Source organism: Antennarius striatus, chromosome 3 (assembly GCF_040054535.1).
Source record: "Antennarius striatus isolate MH-2024 chromosome 3, ASM4005453v1, whole genome shotgun sequence".
Taxonomy (NCBI): Eukaryota; Metazoa; Chordata; class Actinopteri; order Lophiiformes; family Antennariidae; genus Antennarius; species Antennarius striatus.
The window spans coordinates 24,108,030-24,130,547 of NC_090778.1; the positions used below are offsets into that span (position 1 = coordinate 24,108,030).

The window sequence follows — 22,518 nt, forward strand, 5'->3', positions numbered from 1 at the left end:
GTTTATGCATACATACACCATTGTTGGGTGTAAGGCCCCGTCTGTGATCTGTCCTTCAGCCGGTGCCATCCTTCCTGTTTTCAATCATTTCCTCCTCTGCCTTTCCCCACAGTCCCCTCAACAGTCTCCTGCAATCCAGAGGCCCAGTGCTTGGCAGCCACCCTGACCACACTGAACTGCCACTTGTTGTGTGCAGAGTCCCCCACCCCCACCCCCACACAAACCCCTGCTGTTCCTCCCCATCCCCACCCAGCGCCAATCCCAAACCCACTCCACCCCACCACCCGCCACCCCAATTTACCAACCCATGCATTGCCTCTAACCACATCTCCCCCTGCTCCACGCGTCTAAGACACTAGTGTTCCTCTCTGAATTTGCTAACATGGAATTATCTCTTTCTCTGTGAGGCCGGAGTTCTAACCATTCCAATATGGTGCGATCTGAATGAAGGGCAGGCTCGGTTTACATAGAGCGCAGCCTTCATTTTGTGGTTTCGGGGCCAGCTGGTTATAGATTAAACTCTTCAGAAAAATTAACACAATATAAAGTAAATCCAGGAGCTGAGATGTCTTGATAAATCTAAACTGATTATCATTTTCTTAAATGAAGTTTTTTTTCCCCTGCTCACGAACTTCAATTATTTCAGTAAGGATTAGAGATAATTAAGTTTTTACAGGAGATAAACTTAATAGTGACAGAATGTCTGCCGTTGTATCGTCACCACGGTGCCAGTCCTTGTTGTTGCGGGTGACTGAGCGCTATGTTTTGGTGCAGGAAAAGGAAAAGCACACGCAGACCGCAACCTCCCTTGAGATCCAGGCAAAGCATTGTGGGTAATGGGTTCAAGGAGGGAACCCAGGAGAAAGTCTGCAATTACTATAGCGAAGATGAATGCTAGTTATGTTTAAAATGATGTCAAAATTAACGGACTGATCCTCGACTGTAATCAAGAAGAAAATCAAAGCAGTGTTATTCCTTCCATTGTTAGAATGATCCCACTCCAGTCTGACTCTCACTCTCACTTTGTGTTTAGTTTAGTGGCAAACAGTGGCGGTTAGCTGTGTTAGCTCAAAACATGACTGGCCAGTCAGCATTTTGTTAGCCTGCTGAGAGTCGACCCGGTACTTACAGGTATCTTATGAGTTTTAATCATGTGATCAAACTCTTCATTAATCTGTTTGTATTTCTCCTCAGTGCGTGGGGTGAGGATGAGAGCAGACTCAAGCTCCGGGCTCTCGCTGCCTTTGTTCTCCTTCTTGCTCAAAGCCTGTCAGGGTCCCGCAAACCAGACGGACGGATGGTGGGAGGGAGACGAAGACAGGAAGAGGAAAGGTGGTGGTGGCGGGGGTGGGGGGGGGTGGGGTGGGATGGGGGGTGAAGACACGGGTGGTCGGAGGCAACGATGAAGACAGGGACGAGTGACAGAAAGCATGGGGTGGAGAAAGGGAAAGAAAGGAAAGAAAAGGTGAGAGGAAGGCTGAAGGGTTCAATGAGAGGTACTTACACACAGTCTCTGCCTGCTGATCATCAGATCAATGTCCTCGTTTATTTTCCTGTACTTGTCCTCGGACTCGGGGCTGTGGCCGACCGAGTCGTCCGCGTCAGGGTCGGGGCTGTCGCAGCCGTTTAGGCCCTTCTTTCTCAACGTCTGCAAACACAGCAGTTGCACAACATAGTTGAAGGGCTTTTTTGGGCGGTTAGGGAAAAAAACTAACCCAGGTGAACAGTTCGGGAAGGACAAATGGGAATGAACTGTGGGGAGAGGACAGTGTGTTTGGTGCAAAATTCTCATTCTTCCAGGTCATGGAAATCCTTAGAGGTTGAATCTGAAGCGACTAGAAAGGTCTGGAACACTGTCAGGTCCAGTTGTTTAAGATTCAACCTTCAGGGATCATAAGGAGGAACATCGTGAGGTACAGTCCAATAAGAGACAGCTTCAGACATCTCTCTAAAATAATTATGTATTTCATACAAAATACTCTTTTCATGAGAAAACTGGGCTCGAGATGTCTCTAGAAAACATCTTAACCATCTGTCGTCATGGGGTGGCATGAGGATACACTGGTTGCTTTGTGAAATAAACATTCAAGATGGCAAAAAAAAGGATTCAATCACATCCAAAAATGAGAGCAAAATAGTAATCAAACTTTTGACCAACAAAATGAATCAAGAGACCTTCATTTATTAACCATAATCCCCTCGGGTTGATGACACAGAGCTGACAGCAACGATCCCTGAGTTCATGTTTGTGACACGTCCTAGTCATTGAGGCAGTTTCAGTTTTGGCCACCTGATGGCCACCTGCCCCCATTATAGTGTCCAGAAAAACACACACATGCACACACACACACACATACACACACATACACGCAAAAGACGACGCGCCAACATAAAGGCTCGCTCTCCACTTTGCTCACCACTCCCTCTACGTGGAAGAGAGCGTCACAGACAAAGAGAAGCAGCTTCCTCTGTCCTTCCCCCCCCCCCCTACATGTTGTCGACAATCATAACAACGGGGATAAAGTTTCAGAGCGCATTAGGAGTGTGTTGGCTCCAGCAGACGGCCTCTACCGATAGGTGCTCTGTTCATTTGCCTCATAAATGTGAGAGACAAAGACGAGAGCGACAAAGAAGACAAGTACAGTAGCTGACAGTTAGAGATCTAATCAAAGGCACCACCATCCCTCTCTTTCCCTTTCTCTCTCTCTCACCGTCTCCCTCCCGTCCTTCCCTGACTCTCCCCCCTTCTCTCTCTCCTCCTGGCTTTAATAAAGGGAGATTAGTCTACAGGAGGAATATCACGGGCCTGCTCCTGTCTGTGCAGTCGTCGCTTCACACCAAGCTCTCCTACTTTCATCTGAAGCTCCATATCAGACAGACGTAATTAAATTTACTTTAGCACACCCTGTATTTGATGCTGATCAAGTGTATGCGCAACTCTCTGTGTGTATCTGTGTGTGTGTGTGTGTGTGTATGTTGTAGTGTGTGTGTAAGAGGGGAAGGAGTCCGTGTTTGTGTGTGTGCATGTGTGGGTGTGAGAGGGTGGGTGTTAGCGTGGAGAAAAAAAAGAAAGAGAGACCGAAGCAGGAGAAGGAGGAAGATGGATGCTAAGATAAGTTAATCTTGGTGAACTTCTCCTACTCATTTGTTTTTCTCTGTCAGCGCTCACTCACAGCAGAGATACGAGCGTTAGCTTCTCCATCACAACCAGCAGCAGAAGTGACAAGGAGCGATCTGCCTGCTTAGAAAACAAATAACAATCTAGTCATCTCTCATGTCAGCACAACAAAGGCCTGTTTTGAGTGTGGTTTTAGTGAACTTAGAGGGCTTCTTTTGTTTGTGTGATAACTATTTGATTCCTGAGGCGTCTCGTGGCGAGGCAGCTACTGTAAGCATGTCAACATTCGCCGGCTCTCCTCTTCTTTCTCTGAATCCTCACTTGGCCCCCAGAGTGGAAATCTGAAATTCTGAATTTAAAAGCGTCTCTCACATCTTTGACAGTCTTCAGGAAATCACACCACACAAATCAACCGAGGCGATGCAGGAGATCTGACATCTAACAGACCTGCAGTGAATCAGGCACTCTTGCTCTATGTGAGGTGGATGAGTCGAAAGCAAAACAGAGGTTGCAGAGGTTTAGCATGCTTTCTTTTTTGGCAGAGGTGTGAGATGTGATTTTTTTTTTTTGCTTCTTCTTTGGTGCAGTTCCGTTCTGGCCTTGGCGATGCATCATATCGAACTGACAAGAGCTGAACCACTGGCCTTTATCTGCTCACATGAGAATGCGTGTAAGAAAAAAAAACAACTTCTCTTCTTACTTGTACAGATTTCCACGACTAGCTTAGCGCACGAGAGATTCACTTCCATTCTAGGAAGAGAGGCAATGGGGCAGGACAACCAAGCCTAGGTTAAAGGTAACACCCATATGGGGCATCTTAGCCAGTGGTCTCACTGAAGGGGGTGGAGTTGGGCAATGGTTGCATTGGGTGTCGATGGGGTGCCGCCAGGCATGATGTGAGTGTTATATGACTATGAAGCATGTGGCCCTGGCTTAGCTTTCCAACAGGGCTCAGCACATTGAGGGCGCGGTACACAGCCAGTATGCCACTCATCCCACTCATGGCCACCTGTTTAAAGACATCACACCTGTTGCCAAAGGCTGACACACTAGCCAACAACCAATCAGATCAGGCAGAGTGCTCAATTGCCATAGAAGGGCCTCTACACTCGTACGCTCTCCACCTCGCCACCCTAGCGCCCTACTTTCATGATGCCATATGTTTTTTTCTTATCGAAATGTATGTTGTTTCTAATGGTCTATAGAGCTGTTGGACTGCTACTCAACAAGAGTCTGAGTCTGTTATTCAGTTACATTATTATTATATAAGATGCATCAAAGACATCATTTAAAGTGAGAGAGAATAATGATCATTGGAAGAAGAGCTGCAAGCCTCATACTGAAAATAAGAGGAGAATGAGGATGAAGAGCTGGCATGAGCTGTGGAAATATGTTAATATAATGTGGATTAAACAGAAACACTTGTGCAGGGATTTTAAGCAGAAAAATATTCCCCCAAATTATTATTTATATATTAACATCACTCAATTTTTCAAATAACTCGGATTTTCAGTTTTATAAAGAAATGCTCATTATTTTATTCCCTTAAAATGGCCAATGGCATAAAAAGCAAACTTATTCTCAAGTATGACTTAAGTTGATGGTAGATCCATAGCATTTGCTTATATAGATGACAATTTTTCAACCATTAATTAATAATAGCTTTTTTTCTTTTAAGCACTGTATATTAGGGGAAAAAGGACTACGAATACAGAAGAATTTCCTTCACTCCTGCAATGGCTCAACACAATAGAACAAAACATTTGGACATAATACAAACTGAGGAAATATGAGGGAAAGAATGAGAAGAAAGTATGACGAAGAGGAAAGTCTGCTGTGTATGCTTGCTTGGCTCTCCTCGTCTTTCTCTGTGGCCCCTTTGGAGGCATGCTCCTAATTAAACTCCTTCTTCATGATGCTCCCTCATGACTCGACTTGTCACAGGGCCCGTGTGAAGTAGGCACAGCATAGACACAGCGTCCTACATATTAGGACACCTGTCTCATCGGTACCCTTCATCACTGCACTCCCCCCTAGGCTGGCCTGGGCTACAATGGGCAGGAGGAGTACAGTAAGAAAGGCTGAGAGAGGCAATACGACCTGGATGGAGATAAACGGAAGGCTGAGTGAGGCCAGAATGAGCTACAAGGGGACTGATTTACTATGTCTATTGGTTAAACGCAGTGATAAGTTCAGCCTTGTGCTCATTTCATAGTTACGGGTATGGGTGATAACCTTAAGAAGCTCTGTAGAGAGTATTTGGGTGCGAATTCTGGGTGCCCCAGGGGGTCTGATAGGGACAGCTGACGCCTGCCCGGACCTCCTGCTATACTTGGATCCTTCTGCTCGGCATTCTGCCACCCCGCTCGCCCTCTCTAAATCATTCTGCTCCCAACTTTCTGTCTTAGTCTGCCGCTCAGTCTGTCTACTACCTCTGTCTATTTCCCTCAATTTAAGCTACAACAGAAGCTGAGTTGTCTCGATCAAGGGTCTTCATTTCTCATAGATTAGCTCGTCATGGTTTGTGTTTGGAAGGATTTTCAACGGAGACCCTTCCTCTCTGCAGTTATTTTGGCAGTAGCTGAAGGGTACAACACATTCAATATTGTGTTTATGGCTATTGGCGACAGCCAGGCCAGCAAATGTTACTCAATGTCTTCAAACCAGTGGCTGACAGCATCAGTGCAAAAACCCTCTACAAAAACAGCCAGTTTATAATAGGCCTTTTATATCATTGCCAACACTGTATGGGCCACAGAATACACATAGTGCTGTAAGCAAAACCAAGACTTATGAAAGAAGATACTATAGTGCTGTGGAACAAAGGATTTTCCCCAATAAATGAAGTAGTTTATGGCTTATATTGCACCAGAGTTGCTGACAGGGGAGTGCAGTATAAAAGCACCAATAACTGTGCCACTTATGTTTAATTGAATTAACTGCGTTGTTAGAATATATTAAAATGTCACTGGAATAAACAGGTTTTCTCAGGGGCTTGGCATCTGTCTGTCAAAAGTTAAAGCTGTAGATAACAGGTCCATTTTCTCAGGCTACCTTGTAAATATTCCTTGAAGACTTGACAGTGTACAAATTGTGCAGACCTGTTTTTTGAATGTGTGAGAATTGGTGTAGGTAGTGTGACCACACTGCGCACCTACATTATGCAGGACATGCAGTCTTCTGAGCTGAAATAAGACCCTAAAGTGATTCATAACAGGATTTAAAAGAGCTCTGAAACATTCTAGAAGAAAATGTCATCTGAAGGTAAGGGCTACAGTAATTACATACTTTTTAATGAAAATTGTGTAAAAGTTTAAATCAAACAAGACAAGATTAATGCAACAATAAATACAACGTTTTCCTCAACTGTACTACACTACACTTACAACAATTTTGACCATGATTGTTTTAGAGGGAAAAAAATTAACAAAAAGTTGAAACACCACATGAAAATGGAGAGCTCTTTTTGCTTTGGTGAAGTGACAAACTCAATTTCTTCAGACTAGATTGATAAGGAGCAAATTTGGCTTAGTGTCAGTACGGTTGAGACAGTGGGGAGAAAGGCTGTCCCTTCCCATCAGAAACAACAAGATGGAGTTGGGAACTCATTTTCGATTCAGACCTCCCCCCAGCACCCCTGCACAATATGAGTACTCAAGGTGGCCTTGCTTGCGGCAGGGAATGGGATAATATTGTGATTGTGATGTCCTCTCATGGTTCTCTTTACTTCTATTCCATTTTTCTGTCTGGCTCATTCCTGGTTGCTCTCATTTTGTTTCTCTCTCTCTCACTCTCTCTCTCTCTCTGTCCCTCTCTCTCCCTCACTCTTTCTTTCTCTCTTTGCTTCTTGGAGTGGAGAGAACATCAGAGGGATCAAGCTGGCTTAGCTTATTGGAAGCAGATGGTAGACCAAAGGCAAGAAGGCCACAGTTTCATGAAGCGTGGTTTGAACATGCCAGGACCATGTCAAGGGGCATGCCCATAGATGATGGCTGCATGGTGTGTTGAGTGAGCATACACGGGGTAGATGGTTGATTTTGTAGGTTAGCGATCTGAGGAATGGGTCCCCAAATCGCAGTCTGCCCCTGCCTGTGTTTTGCAGTCATCATCTGTGCTTCCCTATGCACCAGTTGAGGCGATGCATCAATGACATTTCAGTGATTTAGTGGCTTTGAAGCCTTTTACTCGTGGTGCCCTGCTGCACTGCTATCAGGATTCAAAGGCTTGGATCCATCCACAGGAGAAACGGTCGCTTGTTCAGTAATAACACTGGTTAATTGGAATTACTAACTGTCTAGAGTTTACTAGATTAACTAGACATTATAAAAGCAGGACAGAAAAGAGACACACTTGGGAACATTTCTCCAGACTGTGGCATTTTGATGGTGGATGTGCTAAAATCGCCATTGAGAGGAGTCCAAAGCAGAGGAGAGCCCACTCACAGACAGACTGTCTTAGCTAGCCAGGACACAGCACAATACCAGATGGTGCAGCGTTTCCCATATGGAATAGACAAACACTAAGCACATGTCAGAATCCAACACTGTTTGCTACAGCAGGAACCCGGTCCTGGGAACAAAGTGGTCATTCACACTACTCACTGCACTGTATAATTACCCTGATAGACATTATGTTACACAATGCCAGTTCAGTGGAACTGAATAAAGAGGACACTCATGTCTGTACACCCGACCTACCCATCTATTGTAGTGTCTACACTCCAGTTGAATATATTTCAATCGAAGTGCAAGTATTTACATGTTTTTGCAATATAAATGGCAAAAACAAAAAACTAACACCGTTATATTATTGATAAAGCCTTCAGTTACAAACTTTAAGGTAATCAGACAGTTTTACAGCCTTAGTAAAATGACTGCAGTTGACTTTTCGGGTGGCAATGGGTAAAACGGTCCCCTCCAGTAATCCTCTACTCCTTTGTCCCTGACTAATCGTCGCTTATCGTCTTTTGTCTCTCCGTCTCTTATCGTGTGGTGCCACAGCAGGAAAAGAGAGCCCGAGGGAGGCCTTGAGTAACAATGACCAGCCGGTTGACCTCTATGTTGTGACCTTGAGTTTCCACACCCTGTCCACAGCAGCAATCATGGCAGGGGAGGGGCTGAAGCCACGGCGGAAGCTCTAGACAGGGCAAGGAATGCCATCTGTAAAAATAGGTCTTCATTATTCCGAATTTTCCACAAATAGTTTCAAAGAACAAGGCATCATTTCATCTTAATGGCTGGCGTGAATTGTTTTGAGCTGTGTTGTGGAAAATCCGTGCCTTTTGGCAACGTGTCCTCAGAAGTGGCCTGCCCCACACCACAGGAACCGCACATTGGCACATTTCAAACAGTCTATTTTTAAAACCTATTTTTGTTGTTGTTCGAGTACCTCAGACTTCCGCATCAGTATATTGACCTTAAAAAACACCTCTGACAGCAATCCAAGTGCTTCTTAGTTTCTTGTCCGAGGTTCTGCTTTTCTGGACAACAGGCTTCTGATGTGGAATAAAATACTCCGCCTTTAGACCATATACATTATCTGTCATTTTGCTTTCAGCCCCTCTTAAAAAGTGGAAGCATATAGTCTATAAAATAGAACTGAGTAAACTGAGTCTCTTTATGTCTGGGGCTGGCGCCGCAGACAGATGTGATCTAGAGTGCCAGTCTAAAATTCACAGCAGACAATGCCAAGAAGTGTGAGAAAACTAACTTGATGGTGGGAGGCTGACGCTTCTTGAGATCAGCCCCTTGTTCCAAAGGCAAATCTTCTGATTAAAACGCTCCAGCAAAATTGATAACATAAATTTCCAGTACTTCTTATGATAAAGCTTTTTTGAAAACAATCATACAGAAGGCCTCTGTTTGGTAAAATGCCGGGGCACAAAAACAAGCGAACAAAATAATAGACCTCTTTATCCAAGGGATCAAATGTTTATGGGCACTGCAGGGTCTCAGACCGATCGTCTTATGCATGTGGTCGCTGAAGGCAACTCTTCATGGTCAATCGCCCAATACAGGCTGAATGAATAGCCTGACACTTTGCTAACACTCGCCTGTTTCAAAAACAACCCCTCCCCACCCACTCTGTTTCAAACACAAGGAAGGGGGAGTGAAATAGAGAGAGAAAAGGGAGACAGAGATTCCATACCTATTCTTGTACCCTCTCCCGGCAAAGACCGCCAACTAGGCAACTATTTTTAGCTTCACCACATGCTATTTTTAGGCTGCTAACACTTTTTGAGGAATGTATTAGAAAAAGAGTACATCAAATAACATAGAGTGATGGCAATGATTGTTTTTGGGCCTGGTGTTCACATTTTAACACCTGGGAAACTAGTTTTCAATGTTGTGAGGTCAAGACATCACATTTAAATGTGACAGAAAAGTGGAAACTGGAAAAAATTGATAGCCTTTTGTCAGTTTTATCTTTAATGTCTCATCGTCCTCAACATTCGGGGCAAACTATTTTATGTCAGTGGCTTCATGTCCAAATGCGAGCAGACACAGACGAATAAAGACAGGAAAGGGAAGAGGACAAAGGCAAGTCCCCATTGGTGGAATTCACAACACTTTGAACAGTGGAAAGATGTTTCACATATGTGGGTTTTTTTTGTCTCCGTCAACCTTTGAGCTTGTTTGTAACTCGGTGAAACCATTCCAGAGCCAAATGCACCATTATTGTTAATTTTTAGACTTTAAATAGAAAGCACAAACTGATTGTAGAGGTGTGTGAAAAATATTTCTCTCACCAACTGTTCAATGTGTAACACCAGCATTATACGATTTTTTTTTAAAAACTTCACAAGGACTATCATTGGAATCTTTTTTTTCAAAAAAACAAAAAACAAAAACGCGATACTGTTGGCCTGCCAATGTCAGAAGGTTAATTTACTTAGTCAGTCAAAGCAGCTTCAGACTTTAATCTTCAGTTCCCCAGGAAAAACAAGCCATGTTGCTGATCTCTTCATCACTAGTAAACACTAAAGTACTGTGATCGTGGTCACAACTCCGCCCTTGACCTTCACCTCATGTTACGTCACACTCTCCATATCCTAAAATCTCATAATGACTGTCGAATATCAAGACAGCAGATGAAATATGACTCGCTTATTTCTGTAGGATCCCAACATACGTTAAAGTCTAACAGGATGGCTCAGAGAGGGCATTCATGTAGGAGAAATTCTATCACATTCTGGAGGCATGAGAGGAAGTCATTCATTGAGCTGATCAGCTCAGAAAACTCCTTAAGGCTAATGTTCTGCACGCTGTTTGGAAACCAAATAAGAACATAGAATAGCATACATGCTGGAAAATGTTTTCTTAAGAGCTAGCACACTGGGACTTCAGAGAGGGAGATCACATGTCCTCTTCAGTTGCAAAAATTATGGTGGGAAGGCAGAAAAAATGGCATTAAAATGAATCAAAGGAACATTTTTATGAGGTAAATTAACGTATTTAGTTTTTAGAATGCATTAAAATTGCTTTTTGAAGCATTTGGAATCCAGCAACCTCTGTGGGTTTGACATGTTACTCCTTTTATTTCTCCCATCTCTCAGACGTATAGCCCATACCTACTTGATTTACCTTCTCTTTGTGTTATTTCATTATCACTCCCAACCCCCTTTACTTTTCTCTCGTCCACCCCCCCCACCCCCCCTCGGACTGTCACTGGGCTGAAATCACACCTGTGTTTCTCACACATCTCGGTACACGGGTGAAACATACCCAGGGTGAAACATGGTGAGGGAGCTTTGCTGAATCTCATTAGCCAAGCGGGTAGTCATTAACAGAATGACCTTTGGAAATAATTACCAGCCTTCCTCCGACGATCCCTCCTTCCCTCCCTCCTTCCCTTCTCACACTCATCCATCCCTCTGACTCTCCCCTTCCCCCCCTCATTCAGTAGTTTCTTCTAGGTGAGGTACGAAGGGAGAGAGAGAGAAAAAAAAAGAAGGGAGAGGAAGGAGTCCAGGATAGGTGGGGAGGCAGATCCTTGTGCTGCTGCTCTTTGAGATTATGGGGTGAGCTGAACTTTCAGATTAGGTTAATCTGCTGGAAATGGGATTGGCCAATGGCCTTTCCTTGGGCAGGTAGGCGAGCAGGCATGCAGGGATGTCAGCTCAGAATCAAGAGCCATGTGCCGTTCCATGTGATACTGGAGCCAATGACATCGGAGCGTGCTGTGCTGGCTGAGGTCATCACAATGACATCAGGTCTGCATCATTTGAGCCAACTGACACCATGTACGTGCACATGCATACACTCAAGCAGCACGGAGGACAAACACACATTTGTGTGCGTCTGTTTAAGTGCAATATGTCAAACTTTATGCGTACATATGGTATGCATAGAATTTATTGCATCCTTTCCTTCTTACTCCCATATATATCCAGCCACTGAGGGGAAACGGCTCCATATCACAGCTCAGTCAGTGTGCTAACCCTTTAGCTGTTTTATAAACCTGTGTTCTTTGCCTCAACAGAGGGAAAAACAAACATTGTGGAACAGGGATTTGGCGCAGCCCGAGAGTGTTGTTGGATTTAGGGCCATTCAATCACAGCCAGAACAAGCCAGAGCTGGGTTTGGGATTTAGGCTTGATCTGAAATCGGGTGAGGAAAGAAAGGATTCTTTCATGTACCACTGCAATTAACAACCTCCACACTGGCAAAATAAATCACCAAACAAGAGCTCAAAGAGATTGTTCTTAAGCAGGAATAAAAAGAGAGGAAAAAGGAGAGGTAGATCTATTCTCCTGTCATTTCCCAATACAGCTTCCCCTCTAATGCTGTTCGCATGTCCAGGAAACCGGCCTGGCAGACAGCAAGTATAGGAAATCTATCTGCATGTTTGACTGTTTTATCTGGAGCCAGACTTGGGGCGTACTGTAGACCTGCCAGGACGACACACGGACATCCCATGATGGAGTATCTGCCTCTGTGTCTGCTTTCGTCAAGTAAGAGCCTCGACAAGCTCAGATGTCTCTTTGAACAATTAGCATTAATTAGGTGGACCTGCCCACTTGTTTATGTAGCAGCGGATAACACGTTGTAGTACATGTTGTATTACCGTCTCCTGGGGGAGCTTAGATACAGACGTATCCTACGTGCCAATATGTGCCTTTTGGGATTAAACGGTGGCATTTAAACCGTTAAAAACATGTGTTCAGTTTGCTTCAGATTGTCCCTGCATTTTTGTGATCATCTGGGTGAGCATGCGTTGCAAATGTCACATAAATGACCTGTATTTTGATTTATAATACGTATGTCACTCTTTTGTTTAAAAAAATTATGCTTAGACGAGGGTCGTCTCTGGCTTCTCAAGCTTTTGCTTTCACATATATTTGTTAAAGTGCCGTTCCCATCAGAGACTGTTTTGAAGTGAGTCATCGAGACCTTTGTTACCTCTTCTCTGTCTTCCACCACCTCTCCCTATTTCTGCCTCTCATGCACATATACCCGTTGACCCGTACATAGATTCCATGTAATGAAAAGACTTTTTATGTATGTATGTTCGATGAAAACAAGGATAAAAAAGAGGAAAAAACAACAAAGAAGGTGAGGAAGAGAGAAAAAGGCCTCCAGCATGCTGTAGCTAGAGGGTCTGTGCAACACTCTCTGTGCCACTCTCTCAACAACGCTAATTATCAACCAAAGACATGCTAATTACATAGAGCTTTATTGCTAATGTAGCAGGCCTCTGTGCCAGCCGCCCACACTCTGAGCTCCGCTCCCCTACCTCGGTCTCTCCTCCCACTACACCTTCAGGCAAAACAGCTACACAAGGAGAGATGCATGCATTTTGTATACTTCTAAAGGGCTAGGGCTCTCTATATATCTGGAATGAAGTTCATATCAGATCTCATGTGCAAGGACTCATTATCCTTTTGAGGCACGGACTTTTGTCTCCATCCCCAAATCCATTCGTTCATCTTGTTCTTGACCTCCTCCTCCTCATCCTATCATCTCAACAGGAAGTCCACTTCCCTCCTACCCTCCTCAAACTCAAAAAAACAAAAACAAAGCCACCCACATTCTTACACCTGTGACGTAGCCTAGCGGTAGTGCACAAGGCACGGTGGGTGTGAGATCCCTCCCCCCCCACCTCCTCCTCCCCACACATGCTAAACGTGCTAGTGTCAGCCCTGCGGCCAATCCTGTTAGCACGCCATAGCTAAAGCTAAAGGCCTCTTCAGATCGATTTCTCCCGCTGCGAGTCTCTCGAGAGTCCTCAAGGGATCACAGAGCAGGTAGTCCTCTGCAGCACGGCGTCATCCCCCCGACGTGGCTGTTTACATGTTAGCCATCCTCTGCTCACTAATGGAGACACAGCTAAAGACAAAGCTTCAAGGCTCTCTGGCAGGTACTTGCTGAAACATGACAGTTCTCATGGACTAGAGATAATTCATGGACTATACAATAAAGTCCATAAAGGAGTTGAATGCTTAAGGGGACACTAGAGACTGGCTGGAGGCTAAGTGGGTTCATTCAAATGACATGATGCAAAGAGGATTATTTTCCATCCCTGCTGATGTTCTTGGATACGATTCATTTTTGTACAAAATTAAGAACACAGGCATTCCTAACAAGACTGAAACTAAGCACAGTATTTATGTAAACAGCTTTAGTGATTATTTAATCTTTCAGAGTTGCACAAAATATAAAACACTATGACACAAGTGGAATAATAGCTTGCAAAGTTATAGCCACAGCCACATTAATAATTCAAAAGAGTCAATAATGTGAATTATAGGAAGAGATTAAGAGCACATACATCTCTTTGCAAAAAAAGGGATAAGCTATTATTCTGTGCCTAGTGGATTTATTTGTGCCTCTAAATACTGTCCATGTTAATGCACCCAGGCCATTGTCTTTGTTTTCATCATTAAGCTATATGTTGAGTGCTGCATTCCTTGATGTATGGGAGACATTAACACGCTACATTTTTGACAGCACCAGGTGGAAATAGTGATGAAACAAAGGCGGTAATGACAACAGCAGACCACTCTTAAGTTTATTTATTTATTCATGCTGCTTTTTTAATCATCAAACTTGGTCTGAACGAAGATGTAACTATGACTATGAAAGATTAGACCAACGTGAAGTAAATTTAATTCAAATGTTTTGCAGTCAGGTGCACAGGGCCATCTGGAATATCAGGGCTGTTCCCAATGGGTCAGACCACTCATGGGTGGGCATCAAGCCCAGGAATACCCATGTGAAAGCAGGAAAACCCTGCTTCATGTTTGGTTCAGTGTCAGACTGGAGAAGTCTAAATGTCATTTTAAAGTGGGGCAATTAATTGTCTTTTTTTTTTTTACAATAAAGCAGCACGATTTCATTTTAATGCTCAATTATGGGCAGTTATTTTTGAAAATGTACAAATTTCTATTTCTTATGACACCACAAAATTAAAAGCACCTTTTGCATAATTCAACACAACACAACCATCGTATTAAAGAATAGCAATTTGGCCGTATATGTCTGATTGCACGATAGCCTCGGACTAATCGGCCAGCATATGTGAGTTTAAATGTCTGGGTGCAAGTTAAAAAAAACAGGGGGGATTAATTCTGCAAGAATGCATGTGCATTCGACCAGCCACGTTTGTCAGAGCGAAGGTGTGGCAGTTGCATAACAGGTCCATGTTGAGTGCTTAAGGATCCTGGAGGGCGCTGGCGTCATTTCCTGTTTATCTACCTGCCAGCTGGCCAGCATGACAGCACCATTTAACATCACCTTGAACCACGATGCCGACATGTGTCCAAAGCCGCCTCTGATCAACATCCTCCACTAAGAGGTGCATCAGTGGTGACGTGACACCAAAGGCAAGTGGTGGTGGTGGGAGGGTTAGATCTATGATAGGCCTCTGCTCATATGTTTCAAACAGCGGAGGAAATTTAAATAAACACATTTTTTTAAAAATAATGAACGCTGATCCTGTGAGTATTTCGATTGAACTGTTGAGGAAGACTCCTAAACTATGGTAGCAATAATTTTTTACACCGTGTTAAGTGTGAAGACCAAAAAGGGAGAAGTGAGGATTGCTGAATGAGTCACAAACGCCACAACCATCTGTCTGCTTTTGCGCTTCTATGTTTGCACGAGTGTGCATGCGTGCATACTTTTGCGCATCTGTGCACGCATGCGTGCGTGCCATCTGCATCTCCTCTGTAACCTACCTCCACGATGTCGGAGTTGGTCCTGCTCTCGTGAGGCTCGTTGTACTCGGTGTATTTAAGCAGGACCTTGTCCATGTCTGTGCTGGCGTACTGGAACAACTTGTTGGTGCTGTTGAAGATGATCAGGGCGATCTCACAGTCACACAACACGCTCAGCTCATACGCCTTCTTCATCAGGCCAAACTTTCGCTTTGTAAATGTCACCTAGGAAGGAAAAAAAAGATAGAATTGGAGGGTAATAATTAGACAAAGTGAGAATAATGCAAATTAAAAAAAATCTCATTCAAAGACAGAGATTGAATGTTGTTAAACAGGCTCTAATATAAGTCAGCTACTATGACGTCTCACAATTATTTAATTGTAGTTTGAAAAGTCTGCCTGCCTATGTTAATAACTTTTTACTAGAAAATGAAAGGTCTTCAGGGAGGTTAAAGGAAAGTGAAGCCAGCTGACGGTTCAACACCGCCTGACTCTAACAGTTCATCCACCAAACCAGAAAAAAAATAAAGAAGCTGGGCTCACATTTAAGGAACTGAAAAACCCTCTGTCTCAGACAGATAACGGTAAAGAAGATCAGTTATTGCTCATACATCAAAGCTCAAGAGGTTCATCGTGGAACATACATCGCCTTAAATCATCCTTCTAATATGTGCCTGCTGTCACCGAATAAAAGAAATTCACACACCTACAACTATTTTTGAAAAAAAAAAAAAGGCATCCTTTTTTCCTTTCACAGTAACATTAACACACATTGTTCAGTTGTTGCATCGCCCAATTAACCACCGCTCATATTGAATAACAAGCCATTGATATAAATAACGGATGGGCTCCCTGCTTGTTCTTGAAGATGTTTGTGTGTGTGCTCTAACAGTGACAACGCACTCAACTTAACCACAAAAATGTCTTGTCTAATGGAGCATATTGTCTCCCTGTGTGTGTGTGTGTGTGTGTGTGTGTGTGCGTGCGTGCGTGTGTGTGTGTGTGTGCAAGGCTAAAGATTGATACCTTTAATAACGCACAAATACAAGTGCCCACATTGTCAAACTAGAACAGCCTCTATTCCTCTATTGTTTGGATCAAAACTAGTGCAGTGGAAGAGAGTTAATTCCAGTGAGCTGCACCTGGTTTCTTTTCAAGGTGTGTGTGTGTGTGTGTGTGTGTGTGTGTGTGTGTGTGTGTGTGTTTGTGTGAGATCTTTGGTTGTACGGGAGAAAGAAAAAAATGTGTCGCCGCCAGCTTCTTTCTTTCTGATTTTCAAATTGAACTTTCTTTTCTTTTCTTCTGTATTATTTACATTGGAGATCTGTAACGACAGGGCTTTATTTCTTTAAACAGAGAGGAAACACGGCCAAGACTGTACCCAGCTGGTAGCTAATGATTTTGTTTTGTTGATTAACTGCATGTTTGTCTATTCTCTTCTGACACTTCAGTGGGCCAAAAATTTGGAGAGTGAAAAACCCCCAACACTCTGTTAAACAGGCTTTCAATATACCAATAAAGAATATAACTGTTTGCTGTCGGAACCCTGCAGTATTCATGGTAAATCCAGGCGACGCTTGGCTATACAGCATAAATCTATCATGCATTATGCCTCATATTTTCTCTTTACAACTTGGAGGTCTGAAAGAGGAGATAAGGTTCGATGGTTATTGATAGATAGTTTTGGATTTCCTGAAATCGTATCTCCCAGGATGCACCATGGAAACTGAATATCAAACCATCCTTCACCTCCACCCTTGTCTTTCTTGCTGTCTCCCTCCCCTACTAAGAGCAAATCCCCACCCCATTGGGGTTCGGCGTCTCCGCCCTAGAAGTTCTCCGGTGATATCACCGCATCAGGCCGAGCGGTGTGTCACGACACAGAGTCTCACACCGACAACGCTGCATTCTAAATCGGCACAAAACGCGGCGTGTGCAACATCTGATTCACCGATGGCAGGAGAGGCAAAAGCTCCCCTGGGTTCTAAATACCATGCTGACATTTACACAGTCATACTGGAATATGAAACAAAAACAAGCCTCGTTCTTAATGTCTTAAGATCCAAAGGTGTCTTATGCCAGTAAGATTAATTGTCAAATCCAACCCAGTCTGAGCTTCTGGTACCCAGAACTGAACTTTTCCATCATTCCAGCAGCTTTTTTCAGTACAAATGATACAGGAGTGAACGGGATGACGGGACTGTGGGACGTGAGGTCAAAGCAGACTTATTCAGAATGAGGACGTGTGGAGTGTTGTCTTCCCACTGGTGTTTTGATGCAAGGGGCACCACGGGCAAACACAGGACACAGCTAGCTGCCAGCCCAGCTCCATTATCACCCACTCGCTCAGTTACACACACTGCCAGGGTCATTAATGTTTCAAAAGGTGGTACGTGGCACTTGTGGCGGTCTGGGTGAGATTCCCAGAGGTCCAGGACGGCTAGTTTCAAATAGGGGGTGGGGTCGGATGGCTCACGAACATCAGGGGCTCCACGAAATGCAAACTTGTTTCATTTCGACATGCAGTTTTGTCAAGACTCACAGTGAGAATGAGGAACCATGCATGCTCTCCCACGTATTCAAATTCGCTCATTGGCTGACTTCAGCACCGCAGGAGGAGAACGACTGACCAAACAATAGCACTCATAAATATCACCCCACACCCCCACATCTCAATCTGACACATACAACCTGCCACCTCCAACTAGAATGCATTACTAACACAGATCCAACCATACTTAAAGATACACACACTCACACACACAAGCTTAAAAGACAGCACATCTAAGTCCGCACTGTTGCAACCATCATTTGTACCGAATCTCACTTATGCAATTTTTATGACCGGGGATTCGATTTCACTGCGTGATTGGACTCTGTCCTGGCTTCTTGGCCTCACATGATGCCGTCATGTGACCCCTTGTGGCTCATTGTCATTCAAGATGGTGATGTCACCACTTACACTTCCTGTGCAAGCACTGAAGAGCTCTCTGGACCGAACGCGCTCGTCCTGCGTTCAAGGGTCGACTATTCTGCACAGGCGCAGCACGTAGTCCATTTGACAAATGAGCATTTACACATAGTCGACTATTTGAGAAAAGATTAGGGTCTCTGCTCATAAATTTAGAAAATAATGGAATATATTATTATTACTGTCTTATTTCAATTTATTATTTCTTTTAATTTAATTCTGATGCTGTACTCTTTCGACTGAGATGGGCAATTCTATTTCTTTCACAGAATGAGAATGTGCAAGGCATTACGGTGTATTTGGAACCCTGTATGTGTGCTAATAATGTACAAGTGTGTGTGTGTGTAAGTGTGAACCCAAGTGCATCTCTTCACAGTAAATTGGTGAGCATGGTGTGAAACCTATCTTTACACACACATACAGACACACACACAAACACACACACACACACACACACACACACACACACACACACACACACACACACACAACAAGATGTTGTGAAGTGTCGTGGCAAAATGAGATGCTTTTAAACATTCTCGGTGTCTTTCCAGGACAGTCTACATGTATTCCTGTGATGTGGTTAGAGGGTAAATTTCTCAACCCTGCACGCACACTCCTCGTAAAAAAAAAAAAGTTGCAGAGACGTGTTTATGAGGATAACTGTCAAAAGTCAACTAACACGACCTTATAAGAAAAGAAAATCATCTAGGATTGTTGTCCCAGAGCTGTCTTGAATATACCGAAAATAAATCACAGCTCAGACGTTAATTAAATTGTAATTTTTTTCATATAATCCTTTCAGTTTGCTTGTCATTTATGTGGATCCATTATTTACCCCTTTTCTGTGATAAATATATATACAGTAAATACAACACAATATACAATAAATCGTATACATTTATACAATTTACTGACTCCGTTGGCCCAAAAGGCCAACATATTCAAACACACACCCCAGTATCAACAGATTTTTTTCGTATCCCTCACCTTCAGATTCAAATTTTACAATTTTTGTCATTCGTTCTTGTTGTGTTTATTAATATGTTTCACTGGAAAATCACTTCAAACACCTGAAGAGTTACGTTAAAATAAAGAGTGAACTAATCTCACAGATTTCCTCTGAATGAAAAGTTAAAAAAAAACAATAACAAAAAGCCGGAGTGAACAGAGGACCAAAAATAAAAGGAGAGTTGCTCAGTGTCTGCCACATGGGTGAGAGGGGAGGGAAAAAGAGGGAAGGGAGGAGGAGGGGGAGGAGGTAGAAGAAAGGGGTGGATGCACAGGAAGCACATTTGTATGCATTTCCTCTCATAACAGGAAGAGGCCAGTGGCTTCCCCTTCACAATGGCTTCGCTTCTGCTTCCCACCTCCTGCTTGTTTCCCTGGGGGAGGGAGGAGGTGGGAGGAAGATGGGGGGTGGGGGTGGAGAGAGAGAGGCACCAAAAAATTGCTGGTTAGCAAACCAAACATGGCCACGCGGGGACATACAAACTTGAGCACACACACAGAAATGTCAGTCAGATATAGAGCGGCGCAATTGGTTTTCGAGACAAACACTTATCCCATTGTCAGGGGCCGAGCAGGAAGACACGGGCTCACGCAAACGAAATAAGACGAGCCGGAGACCTGCGCCTGAACTCCACCTCACAGCCAAAGAAACTGTCAAGAGAGGCCTTATGACAAAAGAGGCTTTGTCCCTTTTCTAATATATGCTACGTATTTTTTTCTCTCTTCAAAACACCACTTATTGTCCATTTTCAGGACTCCTTCCTCGTACTGTAGGAGCAGCAGGAAGCAAACACCAAACACTTCTTCACTCAGTACCCCGATCCAAAATGTCTCCTCTGAGTAGCTGAAACTAGTTTTACTTTGAGCTGTAAAATACATGCAAGCTCACATTGTTCATGATTATATTTTCTGACCGTCCTGTAATGACTGGCTGAGCTCCGTCTCTGAATGCTCTTGTTTATAGTGAAAAACCGCAACTACAAAAAAAAAAAAAAAAAGTGTGGATGAAAAACCGGAATGACAAAAATAACTTTGTAGTCATTCGAAGGAGGTGGATAAACTTTTCCTGTGGTTTGTATTGTATACTTAAGGCCTGACATTTCACTTTTCATCATTTTTCTCCCGACTTAAATAAACCTAAACTTTCATATGGATCACATTTATCTGTTCTGGGATTTCTGCTATAAGAGGACCCCGTTAACCACAATTTCGACTAAATGAAGTCTTGTTCAATTTTCCTTTTTTTCTAGACGACTTGGAATTAACAATTTCTCACGTCATTTCAACTACAGTATTTTCCACACGATAAGGTGCGCCTAGAAGCCTTTGATTTTCTCAAAAACTGACAGTGCATCCAGTCCAATCCAATCCAATGCACTTATATATGAAAAACGTTTTAAAATAGACCATTCATTGAAGGTTTCCTTATAGTCCAGTGCGCCTTATAGTGGGGAAAATACTGTAATTCTAAGATTCAAAATGGTAAGTGACTGAAAACTAAAAAAAAAAAAAAAAAAAGGCCAACAAAGTGAGCCCATGGGGTGGAAAAAAGTGAGGTGAAGGTGCAAAATGAATTACGTGTGGAACAGGTGAATGAGAGACAGAAGGGGAAATAAGTTGATAGGGTAGAAGAGCATAACGAAATGACTTCAGGGAGAAGGTGAGCGCTTACTTAGCCCTTTTCAGTTGAGACCTGGTGGTGCTGAACATATGAGCGGAGTGCCACTTGCTGTGGTAAAAGTAGGAGAAGGTAGGAGGTGGGAAACAGGGAATTATAGGCGGGTGCAGGGGTGAGTAGCTACCCTGTGGGCCTCATTATTTTCCTGCTGTTAATTTCACTTGCACATTTTCTCACCCTGGTGCTTTTGATTGGAGAGAGAAATACTTTGTCGTAGAGACAAAAAGACCTGTATTTTCTTTTCCAGTTGCAGCGCTGCAGTTACCAGAGAGGGAAAAGGAGCAGCCTATGTAGGAAAACTTAAAAGCATGTCATGCTGTTTTTTTTTCCCCCCACCCAAGTATGTGTTAGAGTGATTGTTGTTTTGTGTGAGTTGTGAGGAGGGCGGGATCCTGTTGTTCTACTTCCTGTCACTGATGACCTGATCCATGTTTAACCTTTGGCCCTGGGTCCTTTCCCCCTTGGAAACCACATGTCACCCCCCCCCCCCACACATACATAAACACACACACATAAACACACACACACACACACACGCACATAAACACACACACATACGTACACAGTTTCGCATAAACAAGTCAAATTAAATTAAACCCGCCACAACTTTACTGGCTGGAGAGGTAACAGTAATTATATCCAAATGCAGTAAATTAGTCAAACCCAAGACAGACTCCAGACATACGTGTATTTGGGATGCTTCCATGTTGTTGACAAGCATTTGTTTGTCTCTGCTACACAGACAAGACACTAAACACACCATTTAAGTGTGTATCTGAGTGTGTAATTCGCTGTGTTTCACGTCTATAACCGGTGAGTGAACGCACACTCAAACACAGACCTGTATCTTGCACTGTGCGTACATTTGCATGCGCATGTGTGTGTGTGTGTGTGTGTAGGTGTGCGTGTGTGTGGCGGGTTGTATGCTGGGGCACAGGGGGCCCTTTCATGTGACCGAGGCTGGGAGAGGGTCTGAGTGGTCAGGGAGCTTGGAGCCAGGGCCCACACACTGCTGCCTACTGTCCAGAGCTCCGGGCATCCAGTCAACGCCAGGGAGGGCTAGCCTTTCTGCCCCTGCTCTGGGGAAGTGTTTGGGGGCTAGGGGGTGGCAGCCCAAAGTGGCCGCCCAGAGAGAGACAGGCCCTGTGCCCACTATGATACAGCTGCTGCAGGGAGGGCGAGGACGGGGAGGCCGTTTAGCCCCGTAGGTGGCAAGGTGGTGTTGACAGCCACACAGAATGGTGCCACTCCAAGATGAACGGCAGTATTTAACCCTTTTAGCACTGACCTATTTTGGCCGTTTTTTGGTACTTTTGATATTTGTCTCTATATACCACATTAAAATGATTTAACATACCCATGCTTGGTATGTTTATCTTCAGCACAACCTCAGCTATATGAAGATCGTTTTTATTTCCATATAACTTACTATATTGACATATTGGAGCAAAATACACACACACAGTCAAATCCGGAAATGGAAAAATATTATGTAATTGCACATAAAAACCAAAAACATGCTGATCAAATTCATTTTGAACTCTAAAAAGGTTGTCATAGGCTTCTAACATAATTTTATAGTT

The 22,518-nt window shown here is 43.6% G+C and overlaps 1 protein-coding gene across 9 annotated transcripts in view; it reads right to left on the reverse strand.

The window, feature by feature from the left end:
- The window catches only part of LOC137592727 (myocyte-specific enhancer factor 2C), a 69,362-nt gene that overhangs the window by 11,207 nt on the left and 35,637 nt on the right, over positions 1-22,518 (reverse strand). For 6 of the 9 annotated variants that reach the window (XM_068311080.1, XM_068311087.1, XM_068311083.1 and 3 more), the window contains 2 exons: positions 15,297-15,500; positions 1,505-1,648 (listed from right to left, as the gene is read on the reverse strand). In XM_068311080.1, the coding sequence (XP_068167181.1) occupies positions 1,505-1,648; positions 15,297-15,500 (348 nt within the window). Of the gene's footprint in view, positions 1-1,129; positions 1,268-1,504; positions 1,649-15,296; positions 15,501-22,518 lie in introns of all 9 variants that reach the window. The other 3 variants (XM_068311088.1, XM_068311086.1, XM_068311084.1) reach the window with 1 other exon arrangement.